The sequence below is a fragment of the Micropterus salmoides genome, unplaced genomic scaffold (assembly GCF_014851395.1).
Source record: "Micropterus salmoides isolate LMB-PRFRI ecotype aquatic unplaced genomic scaffold, ASM1485139v1 Ms_hic_scaffold_12, whole genome shotgun sequence".
Taxonomy (NCBI): Eukaryota; Metazoa; Chordata; class Actinopteri; order Centrarchiformes; family Centrarchidae; genus Micropterus; species Micropterus salmoides.
In genome coordinates, this window is record NW_024040263.1 from 21,250,662 (window position 1) to 21,263,316 (window position 12,655).

General features: G+C 39.5%; 1 protein-coding gene across 5 annotated transcripts in view; it reads left to right on the plus strand.

Annotated features, from left to right (window-relative positions):
* Positions 1-537: 537 nt before the first annotated feature.
* The window catches only part of micu3a (mitochondrial calcium uptake family, member 3a), a 37,384-nt gene continuing 25,266 nt past the window's right edge, over positions 538-12,655 (plus strand). For 4 of the 5 annotated variants that reach the window (XM_038713929.1, XM_038713930.1, XM_038713932.1 and 1 more), the window contains exons 1-5: positions 539-866; positions 5,722-5,869; positions 7,302-7,333; positions 8,421-8,499; positions 11,957-12,004. In XM_038713929.1, the coding sequence (XP_038569857.1) occupies positions 603-866; positions 5,722-5,869; positions 7,302-7,333; positions 8,421-8,499; positions 11,957-12,004 (571 nt within the window). In that variant the 5' untranslated portion in view covers positions 539-602. Of the gene's footprint in view, positions 867-5,721; positions 5,870-7,301; positions 7,334-8,420; positions 8,500-11,956; positions 12,005-12,655 lie in introns of all 5 variants that reach the window. The other variant, XM_038713928.1, reaches the window with a different exon arrangement.

The window sequence follows — 12,655 nt, forward strand, 5'->3', positions numbered from 1 at the left end:
ATTTTAGATTAAGCTACCCCATGGCAGCATATAAAGAGAGAATATTTATATAACATATAACACATGACACGGACATTTCTACTGAATGATTAATGAGTGTTTTTACTTTTGATAAAGTAGGCTACATTTTGATTAATACTAATGTACTTTTACTTATTAGAATACTTATTTTGAATGCTGGACTTTTATACTTCTAACAGAGAATTTTAATATTGTGATAGTCTATTCCTATTTTTAATTAGGCAAAAGATTAGGCCTTCTCCTTACACTACTGTTATGTTGGTAATATATGATCTTAAATCAATTAATTCCACTATCAGACTTTCGTCATGTTATTTCAATATTATGTTACTGCTACTGAATTGGTGTAGCTACTGAAAATCCACTGTGTAGTCTTCGACTCCATTCTTGTTTATAATTGACCGCGGTTCATCATTAATCACTCACTCTCACTCACTGAATCATCAACTTTTCTCGCAGCCTGAGCATCAAGCGAGTTCCCACACATCTCGCGATGAAAGCGAGGAAACGCGATAGTTTTGTGCTGCAAGCAAAGTTATTATCATAGCAGCACAGCGGCAGCAACAACAACAGCAGCAGCAATGGCCGCTTTCCGCAGAGTGTCAGCGCTGGCCGGTAAGCTAAACCTCTGGTCGGCGGCGAGAAACGAGTTTGTCGGTGGTCAGACGGTCAATGGAGGAAGGACACGGAGGTGTCTGGCTGTCGGGATGTGTCTTGCAACAGGAGGCGCCGTGGCGCTTTACTTCTACAACGATACGACGAGCGGCAGAGGCAGGAAGAGGATGGAGAGTCACAGCATCGACGGCTTGCTACCGTCCATCCCGACCGTGGAAGCCAAGGAGAAGGTAGGAGGTTCAGCGATCAGTGACAACAAGGCTTTAGTGACACGTCTACACTTGGGAGGTCAGTGACAGAAAATGCGTTGTCCTCAGTGTTGACATAAAAGTGATAAAACTACAGACCAGTGAGACAAAACGCAGAGCGCGCTGAGTATTTTCACATTTCCTTCCGCTAAGATTTGACACACATAGGGCCAGTTAGACGGCCCACTTCTGTTTTGTAGCCCTGGTGTGGCTGGCAGTTTGCCTCTCGGACGGGAAAAAATGTGTCATTCATTCCCAGCACGCCCTGTGGAAACAGTTCGGTCACTGTTTGGCTGCACGTCGATGTGCGCGCGCAGATGCATGAATGGCGCTTTCCGCTCGAGCTGGTGCTGAAATGACAACTCGTTGAGGATGTTACTGTCAGTCAGGCAGCTGTGTGCAGGGACTGCCAGTACAGAGAGGGATGTTTTGAACAGCGATTTAATGCAAGGCCTGCTTATTGAATAGCTTCACTTAGTTCCTGTAGTTAAGGGCGTCACTTTGTGTTGAAAAGTGGTGGGGACATTTAAGGGCTTATATTAGGGGTGGGACGAAACACCTAGTCCACCAGACGTGAGAATGCACAATACTGGAGTCATGAGAACAAGACAACAAGATACCCCAATGCTGTTTAGAGGAAATATTCATAGATGAAATAGGCTATTTGAATGGGGCTCTGGGGTCCTCCCCCAGAAGATGCTTAGCGTTAAACTCTTTAAAACTCTTTACATTAAATTTCTTGCATTCTAGAGACATTTTCTGCACCAATTTATGGTGGAAATGTCTATTTATATCAAGGGAAACATAATTCATGTATATTCATATGTTAATTCATAAATTCATGTGGCCCGTGACAATTCAGACTATAAAAATATTATGGAACATAATGCAGTAATTAGCAGTTTGTTTTATTAGCCTAAGTTACTTTTTTTTTGGCAAAGGCAGATCTGTTTCTTCTATATTTACATTGCATTTCATGTTTCCTTTATGGGGAAGTAAAACTTTCTAATAGAATTTTTATTTGTTATTTAACATTTCTTGTTGCAAGCTTTAAGAAAACTTTTAGCAAATGCTTTCAAAATCAGCCATTTAAAAAAGTGGTGGGGACATATCCCCAGTGTCCCCAGTGTAAATGACACCTATGCCAGTAGTCAAAAAAAGTACAGTATTTCCCCACAATATAGAGGGGTAGAAGTATTAGCATAAGTAGTATAAAATTAATATATTGAAGAAAGTACCTCAAAATTTTTGACTTTTGACAACCGGAAGTAGGCTATTTAATGATTAGCAGCTCAGCAGAGCTGAAACAATAAGCTGAAAATTAATAATAAATATTATAATAAGCAAGAATTTGAATAATAGATAAACATTTATATCAGTTTTCAAGCAAAAATTTTTAAAAACATTATCTAGTTCCAAAATCGCATTTGTAAGGGTGCACTTTACTTTTCTTGTTTGTAATCGTACTCTGAGTACACAGTACATTTGAAGGACAACTTTGGCTTTAAAAATCTTAATCTATAATAATCTTTTTCAATATTTTCAGACCATTTATAGGCCAAACCTTTAGTTGAGAAAATAATGAGCAGATTAATCAGTGAGGGGAATTTGTTAGTTGTAGTCCTAGTTCTTATGTATCTGTAAATCTGCATGCTACTTTAATGCGTGTATCCTTGATGTGCCTGCATGTCTAGATCCATGTGTGCATGCACATACAGAAATATCTGCATGTGCATGCAGATATTTCTGTATGTGCATTTTGTTATATGTGTGTACATGCATACCTAACCTATCTGTCCACTGCGTGTGTGGCTTGTTCAGAATTTTTATAAATTTGACCTTTTAAGAATAAGAATGATAGGTTTAATAAGGTACCGCTTCTAACTACAACTTTTGAATCACTGTTATCTGTTTTTGATATTGATTCACATATTTTGGCAAAGTATGCACTTCGGTACATTTTTTTCTTAGTATTTATTTTAAATTAAAGATAAAATAAAGATGAATCATTAAATAATTACCCCACAATCAGGTGCTAAATGGCACAAACCCAATTACTAATCATGACTTCCTTTTTATGTGCTTTTACCCTACTATTGTATTAGTGTATGATATTGAGTTGTTACTGGGAATGCATTACTTAATAACCTAACCACCATTTTTTTTGTAGCCCCTTTAGTAAAGTAGAGCACCACACCACTATCCTGACATGTAGCTTGTAAAAGTTACCAGGCGGTCCACCAGAGCACATTTACATGAATATTCAAATCCATATGTCAGAAAGATTACTAACTTAATGGTGACACCTCATGTTAAACAGCTAACATAAATATTGGAATAAATATTAGATGTCCTGATTTGGGCCCAGGTCAGAGTCCTGTAATACTGGGTAGCTGCTGATATAGAGTCCAGTCTAATGCTGGTATTCATCAAAATAAGCACACTCAAGCTACAACTTCAAAATGAGATAAGATAGAACTTGATTTCAGAAGATTTGCACTGTTGATCAATTATGTATCTGGCACACTGAAATAACAGCTGTTTTTGTAGGCCTACTGAAATGATCTGACAGTACCAATAGTTTATTGGAGCATAGTAAATCAATCTAAAACTTGTGGTAAAAATGGCCATGAATCAATAATGTTAAGTTGTGTAAGGTTATATCTTCTGAACTGCCAGGGGTAGAAGAGGTGCCTATTGGGACACAATGAAGCAGGGGTAGCCAGTTTAGAAGCAGGGGACCTAGCACATAATCAGGCAAACAGGCTACCTGACTGGGGAACAAGCTGGCTAGATAGCCGCCCAACTGGGGAACAGGATAGCTCCAGTGGGAAAAGGGGAAAACGACCATCTGTGACACAATAAAGGTAGTCTGTAAGGATTTTTTGGTTTAAAGAAATTGTGAGAAATTACATGCAGGGAAAGAGAGCAAAGCTGCAAGAGAACATAAGTTCATACATTCTCAAAAACAAGACAGTAATTCTAAAAGGAAACAACAAAACCCATACTGCCATGAAACAATAGAGTGGGTTATTTGATGCTCCAGAGACCTGGATTTGGGGGGCTTACTAGCAAGAAGAGCTTGCTTTTGGGCGAAAGCCCAGAAATATGAGATGGACAGGACCAAACTTTTTAGCCGAGACTCCAGATAAGAATACTTTTCAGATTTTGAATGACTGACACACAAAGTGACTTGATGTCTGGTTGGCTGACTGGCAGTCTGGACACTTAAGACTGCATGTTAGATCCCATGAGTAGGCAGTGGCTCCACCACAGTGATGCTGGGCTGTGTTTGTGGCAAGGCTGGGCTCGGATTCTTCTGGTAGCTGTGTTCTCATTTACGCTGGTTGAACTCCTCAACTTAGCAAATCAGCTTGGAAACTGTTAGGCTCAGAGGCACAGAAGAGGCAAGTTCAGCATCAGACAACAGAGAATGAGATAAGGAGCTGGCAAACAGTGTTTGCAATTGCTGAGACCTAGTTTGTACTTTAATTTTATGGAACAGAAAAACTTGATGTCAGGAGGGAACACATGATGGTTAGGGTTTAGGACAGTTTAGCTCTTAGAAAACTGAGGAGATGGACTAAAAGCTGCAGCTGTGAATAGAGAACACTGAGTTGCCTGAGGGGAAAGCACCTGGAGCATCTGCTGTGCAGTCAGGAGAACAACACTAGGCGACAGGAACAGGTTTGACTGGGGCTTTATGACATTATAACTACACAAGAAGTGTGCACAGTGTACCTCACTGAATGTAATTTTAAATCACTGCCATGTAATACGTTTTTTCCTGAGGAGCTGACATTACTTTTTACATCATGTTGTGCAGCATGGCATGTGAACCTAGCTGCCTTTGCAGAACTTTATAAACTTCATTCATTAGTGAGAGTCAAAGCCATGGGCGTCTATGCTCTTACACTTGATTACAGTGCATTCCTATGAAGCCGAGCACTCATCTCCTATTCGTGTCTTCAAAAGCCCCCTTGGTGAAGGCAGCATCAAAGCTTTATGAATGAATCTGTGTGCTCATTAGCATGTTAGCTGAGCTGAGCAGGAACCTCGGTGCACTGGGCCCTGCGGCCAAACAGGTTTAAATTTGGAAACCTCTCTACTGATTACACAGCTTCATGCAGCACAGTCTGTTGGCATAGAAGCTCTCCTACACTGCAGCTAATCAAGTGGAAGCCCTGGCTCCTCGCACAGAGAGAGAGAGATGCTAATCAAGTAGAAAGTAGTGACAAAGTAGTTGTGTGTGTGGTGTGTGCCCCTATTCTGTTATTGTACTGCACCAGAGGTGCTGACTGTTTATAATCGCAGAGAGCTAAATGGAGAGAGTTGATGCCAAGAATAGATGGAACACCTCATTACAGAGGTTCAAAAGTAGTGAAGAGGCACATACAGTTTAAACTGTGCTGTCTGTATGAGAGGCCAGAGAGTTTTCTCTTCTCAGATTGCTGTCGCAGCGGAGGAAGTCACATTTAAATTATAATCATTGGGGCAAAGTAACAGGTATCGCTGCATGGATTATTTAATTCTGCTGATTAAATAGCAAAGTATTTTTTTACATGTGCCTTTCTTATAGCTCACACTCTTCACAACACAAAATATGATGTTCATAATAACATTGACATAACCAAAATGCACTCCTTTGATTGCTTTGTCTCCTGCCTCCAGCCTCGTTGGTTGTTGTTTTGCTGCCTGCCCCCTTAAAATATTTTGATTGGAAAAAATATCCTAAAAATAATAAAATAAAACCGACAAAAAGTAGTGCAGCTAATCAAGAGGGAAACACAGTCACTAATAGTGTATTTTATTTTGCGTTTTGGTTTTATGTCTACAGGGACGTCCGTTTGACTTCGATGATGGAGACGTGTACATGTCATCCCACGAGCATCGCTTCCGCACGTTCAGCTCTGTGGAGTATGATGGGCAGCTGTACATGACTCCACAGAACTTCATCGAGTCAGTCACCATGAGCGAACCCAGGAGTACGTTTCACACCCTCACAAATGAGCTTTTACGCTTGGATTCGAAATTCCCAGGACAGAATATAGTCAAATTAAGGGCTTTGTATCCACATGAGACCTTGCGTAGAAAAGATAATTGTTGCCGTTTGTATACTGTGTAGACACCGTGCTTTCCTGGCCCAAAGTATCTTTGAACTTCAGATAGAAAGTGTCTGTAGGTTGTTACTTTGAGAGAAATTACATTCTCTATTTGCATCAATTCTGAAAGTCATTTAAATTTGATGTCAGTATATAGTTACTTTCTCCTGGTATGAACATGTCACTTATATTAGGACTGTATCTAGATTTTGAAAATATTTTAAATATATCATGCTTCCATAATATTACAATGTTGTTGTTGTCAATAGGGTTGACCAAGTTGCTATTTTACTGAACACATATGTGCAGTTTAGTTACATTTCTTTAGTTTCCATATGTGAAGACTCACTTTGTGTTGTAAATGGGTCTTTATGTGCCTTTAATAACCAACAAAATGTTAAGGATTATTAGTTTGTTGATGGCCATCTCTGATCTAAAATTGATTTTCCAACATGGAAGTCACTGTCAAGTGTAAAATAGATCCCTTTTTGTCTTTTAAGTGAAACCAAGTTTAAAAACACTTTAAAATCCTGGGTTTAAACACGCCTTTGCTCTTTCTGTCAGCCTGCTTGCAGTCGTAACAGATTAGTCCTGGCCAGCCAGCCTCAAAGCAGATGGCTGTACAACTATTGTTTAGTCTGAGGTTAATGTTAGTCAGACGCGCGCACACACACACACACACACACACACACACACACACACACACACACACACACACACACACACACACACACACACACACACACACACTCTTGGCCACATTCCATTTGCTCAGATTTACCCTCTCTCTTAACCAGTAAATATCTAAACCAGACACTTAGCTTGTTTTTTCTTTGTGACAACTGGTTTAAAAATGTCCCTGCAAGCGGCATGTGTTTGTATTGCGTGCAAACTGTGCACCTGTATGTGTGTGTTTACATCTACCCTGGCTCACTGACATATGATACAGCCGCACATACCCTCTCAGCGGCCGACATCCTCTAATGCCCCCTTTGAAGTTGAATTAGATGAACTTTGTTGTATAAAACAGAACAAAAGTAGTATGTGCTTTTACGGGGACATTCCACCTACTACAAAGACGAGCACGGGGCACTTTAGATGGTACAAATGGGCCTGTGATGATGACAGTGTATATATAGTGAGTGTGTCCGTGCGTGTGTGTGTTGTGACTGTACCCGGCACATTAAGACCCATTTCTAGATCATACAGATGCTATCTGACCAAGCCCACCCAAACTCTCTTCTCCTCTTTCCCTTCTTGTTCTTGTTCTTCTTGTTCTTCTTGTTCTCTCCTCTTTTGTCTTGTTCCCTGGCAGACAAGAAGCCCTGGAGGTCCCTGACCAAACAGGTGGGAGACACACTCCATGTTGCGTTTTACATCTATTGCAGGCTTTTTTTTTAATACTCTACAAAGTTAAAATTCAGATTTTGCCAGGATTGCTGACGAGTTTCTTTATGTAAATGTAAGAGTTCTACATCAAGTGCATGATTCATCAGTGCATGATTGCAGATAATTCTTTATTGTCACTCTATTATAAAAAACAACTGAGACTATTGCAAGCCTTTATTGGCCTCCAAACTGCATTAAACACTGGATGCTGTGCCAGGCTTGACCCATTCACGTTTTGAACACTTTATGGTGTTATCATTTTAATTTGAATGAATGAATGAATGAATTATTACAAAAGAACAAATATTTATGAATTCTGCAGCCTCTGATCCATTCATTTAGCGCAATTCAGGTCCTTTGCTTCCATAAGTACTATTACTATTACCAAGATGAAATCTTAAGACAGTCTTAAAGGTTTTTTAAGTTTTTTTATAAACAAACTGTTATGTTTACATTCAGTACATCTTCACCAAAGGTATCATGTTTATCCTTAAAGAGTAACAAATGGGTTGAATGCATTTCATTCCACAGAACATATTTTTACATGCATGTTTATACCAGCTAGCAGTCTTCTTCTGCCCCGCCTTCCCTGCGGCTTGCATGCAGTACACATTTGTATTACTGCTCCCTACAGTAGGCAGGTCGTTCCAGTAGAGCGTGAAAAACCAGCGATACGGGAACCTGCTAATCAAACATTGCTCCACAGCGCCACTAGCAGTCAAAAACTCCACAAGTTACCCGTTTGCCACCAATGGATGTATGCAGTTCATGTGTCCATACATTTCTCTTTAAAGCACAATCTCAGTGGCACTTCACGTGCAACTTCATATATTTTCAAGACACTTGTATTTGTTTTCAAATGTTTCTTTAAACAAGTGACAATGAACAGTATATTGATGAACCCTATCCTCCCTTCATTGGCATGCCATCCTCTCTTTCTGTTTCTGTCTATGTAAAAGTCTGAAGTTTGGCAGTGAAGGTTTGTGATTCTGTGGTGTGCCATCAGACAACTCACTTGCAAAATGTTTTTGTGCATGTGCCTCAGGAGCTGGAGAAGATTTTGACAGAAACTCCACCAGTATGGCGAGGATCCTCCAAACTGTTCCGCAACCTGAGAGAACGAGGTCGGAGAGAAAACACACACACACACACATACAAAAAACAGAAGCAAAGGCACCTTGAGTACTTTTGCACCCACTAATACAAACACACAAAGTAAATAAGTATCAGTCAGAAAATAACAAGGTCAGTGAATGTCAGAGGAGTAGGATTAGGATTTTTTTATCCATTACAGTTTAATTTGCTTTTTAAAAATATACTTTATATCTTAAATATATACGTTTAAATTTTCTGCTGATATGAGGAGTAAATGAGGAACAGTTATACATTTTGCTTAATTTTTGCAGCTTTTCAGGACACTTCTTTGTGTGTATGTATACCAGGGCTTACCTGCCGATGTGTGACTAAATAGTGCATGTGAGCTTGTATGTGTCACTGTAGGTGTCTCTAATCCGGGGTTGGAGCCATGCTGTCCCTCCTAACAGCCAAACAACCTGCTGAAAAAACTAAAAATAAACCTCCTCTTCTCTCCTCTCTTTGCATACGGGAACAGAACAAATTATACAGCACCATAGAGAGAGGAAGAGGGAGAGAAGCTACCCCTAATTAAAGCATTTGCTTCAGGAGTATGTGACAGAGGAATCACACAGTCTGGTTATGAGTCCCCGTAGTGATAATTACACACACACACAGGGGGATGCTAAATATAACACACCCTCTCTTCCTCTACCATGATAATGTTTTACACGATGTAACTAGTGTATGTGAGTGTGTGTTATGTTTGCACTTCTAGGACCAGTATCCAGGAGTATTGCCTTCATCATTTTTTTTCTTTAAATCAAAGAGATGGGAGTGCAACAACAGTGGCAAAAAGCTGAGAGAAAATGAAAAAAGAGATGGCGAGAAGGAGAAAGGGGAGCAGAGAAAAAGACCATAAAATACATGAGGACTGAGGGAGTAAAAGAGGAGTGGGGAGTACAAAGACAAAGAGGGAACAGAGAATGTTTGTAAATCTATCTATGTGTCTATTCAAATTACTGATGGCATATTGCCCAGGCCACACACACAAACACACACACAGACACACACACACACACACACACACACACACACACACACACTTTATTACCCCTAAACCACTCATTTGTTGATTCACACATCAGTTCAGCAAGCCAATCCCATGTGGATAAGCTGTATATATGTGTGTGTGTGTGTGTGTGTGTGTGTGTGTATACTGATGTCAGGACATGCTTTCTTCTTCATGCCATGATGAGCGAGGACAGTTAAAATCCTTGGGATGGCTTTGGTTTTCTGAGAATGTCAAACAAAGGAATCCAGAGTGTTGCCTGAACATTGCTGTCTGTGGGTGTGTGTGTGTCTGTCTGTGTGTGTATCAGTATGTCAGTTTTGTTTGGCCATGTGTTACACAGTAACCTGGCACAGTGAAATTATTACTAATTTAGATCAGATGTATTCAGCACTGTGTTGAGTTTTTGTTAAGGTGATTATTGTAACATAGCATGCAGGAAATTTACATGACAGACAACAGCTCATAGTAAATGTTTAAGTACAGTGTAATGAGATTATGTTTATGTTTTACCTATGTAAAAGCTTTATTTTTAACTAGAACTGTCCCATATCTTGGTGATTTCAAATCTATGTTACAGTGCTGCTATACTGTATGTTACCCAGTATGACAAAGGTGCTAATGCACATTAACACGAAACAGATTCCTATATTGTATTTATAATGATGTTTTATGTCATTTCAATGCTTGTAATGTGCTTATGGATGATGTTTTATTATTTTTCTATCAGATCAAGTTTTGACAAACCCCAAAATTGATAGCATTGGAAATTATCTCATTTGAGATTTGAACATGTGTGTGGCATTGATTTATTTAGGTAACTGCAGCTTTTATAAAGCTAGGAGGTTTTTCTTGTTTTCTCAAAGAACTTAATTTAAGTCACGAAAGGTTATTCCACTGAGATGTCGTATCTGATATTGGTAACTGATACTGATAACACAAATAAACCTGACGGTGCTATTTTTTACACACTATCAGCAGATCAAGTTGTGGCTAAAATACAAGTCTAAGATTTGTTTACATGTTAGCTCTGGTTTGGTCCACAAATATATGGTGGTTTATACTTGCTTGATCCCTATCTCTCCTTACCTGCGATCATTTTTACTTTGTGTATGTGGCATTTCAAGGTGGCCAGCTAGTTCACTGTGAACTTGAGGGAATATGCTAGCTAGGGATGTCTGCTTTATGTGGGGGGTTGGTGAGAGTTTTTGTGACTGATGAGGAACTGCTAATCTAATCAGCTGAAAGCTGCAGGGGATTGTGATGTTGATTCTCAGTAGGATCAGATTTACACTTTCATATTAAAAGGAATGATATGGATTACATTTTAAGCATTTATTTAAAACCTCTGACCAGCTGAAAAGCTTCGAAAGGATGAACCAAAGTATCTGTGGAGCAATGATTAGATTTCAGTGATCATAAATCAGAGCTCCTCTTCTAACAAGCTTCATGCCTAATATGTGTTTCCTGCAGAAAACTTTTTTAACATGCTAGGTAATTAGGGATATAATGGAAACACCAACCTTCTTATTTACTGTATAGTTAACTCAGACACTAGCAAATATAAATACATTGCAGAAATAAATGATAAGTTAATGTGATGATAAATAAATTTTGTATCAAATTAAATATAATTTTGACTGATCATTGACTTTGACTGAAAGTTGTTCCCCTAATGATGTACTATCTGGGTATCAGTGTTAACCCACCTTATTATTCAGCTACTTATCACTGAAAGTGAGTGTAAACATACACAGATGTATTTTAGAAACCTGAGTAGGTTCAGAGTGTATCTCCTGCTCTTTGCACAGCTCAGGCTACATGGGGAAAAAGAGAATTTAGTTCCAAACCAGCTCCTCTACACAAAGCAGTCGAGCATCAGGAAGACACAAGGCTCACACTGGACTTAGCTGGTGTCATGTTCACCCATACACACACTCACGCATATACACACACATGGGAAAGCAGTCTCCCATAACACTCAAGCGAGTCACCCTGAACTATCTGAATGATCAGACAGAAAGCGAAAAAGAGGGAGAGAGAGATGAGTTGGAGCTACAAAGATTCCTAAATGGGCCTGAGGCAAGAAAGGATCATCTCCTAAAACATTTTTCACTGGCTTATCCAAACACAGACACATACGCATGCACACACCCCTACCAGCCAGTGTCTTTGCTTTGGACACTTGGGGTGTAGAAAAAGAAACGGTGTGTGGCCAAATGGCTGTTGGGAGCTCAGCTCCAGAAGACACATTTTAAGATACTATCTTCATGAAAGGAAGGATTATGTGTGTTAGTGTGTGTGCGTGTGTGTGTGTGTGTGTGTCAGGAGGCCCACAGTCTCTGAACATCTGTAAACATTGTGTGTGTGTGTGTGTGTGTGTGTGTTGAATGTGACCTTTTCTTTAACTCTGTCTGTCTTTGTCTCATTACCAGGCATCATCTCATACACAGAGTACCTGTTCCTGCTCTGCATCCTTACAAGTGAGTCAGTTCAGTCTCTCTACACATCCTTCATCGCTCCAGCTCATTTTCTACTTTCTTATTCTATCTTTCTCTCGCTTTACTATAGCAGCATGCTATGATTATTTTGGGAGGACATGGTACATGATATGAACTATCCTCGGGCCCACCCACAAGTTAACAAGAGGCAATTATGAGACAAATCTGGTGGTTTTCCCCTTCCCCTTGGGCTGAGACAGACTTTGAGAGCGAGACAGAGAAGAAAAAAAACAACCTCTACTTTTAACATTTCAAAACTTAAATAGACAGGAATGTCAGGCTTGTTCCACGAAAAACTACTGCACTCATTTCTCACTCGTTAAAGTAAAAGTATTTTTCTGCTCTTCTTTCCCTAAATTCAGGAAACAAAGTATTTTTCTCTCCTGTAATTGATCAGAAAACCAAATTGTCAATGCTTTTATCCTTTTTAACTGAATAAAATGAAAATTGGAGGACATTGCCTCCTTGAGAAAGTCACAGGAGTTTTGCATCTAGTGCAGCTCAGTGTGTGTCCGCATCAAAAGGGAGGGCAGCCATTAATCATGACCTCATTAATCAGTAAAGGGTCTGTGTTATCGCTGTTTGATCAGTTTAATCAACGTCAATTTGAAACTTATATGGGAAGACAAAAAC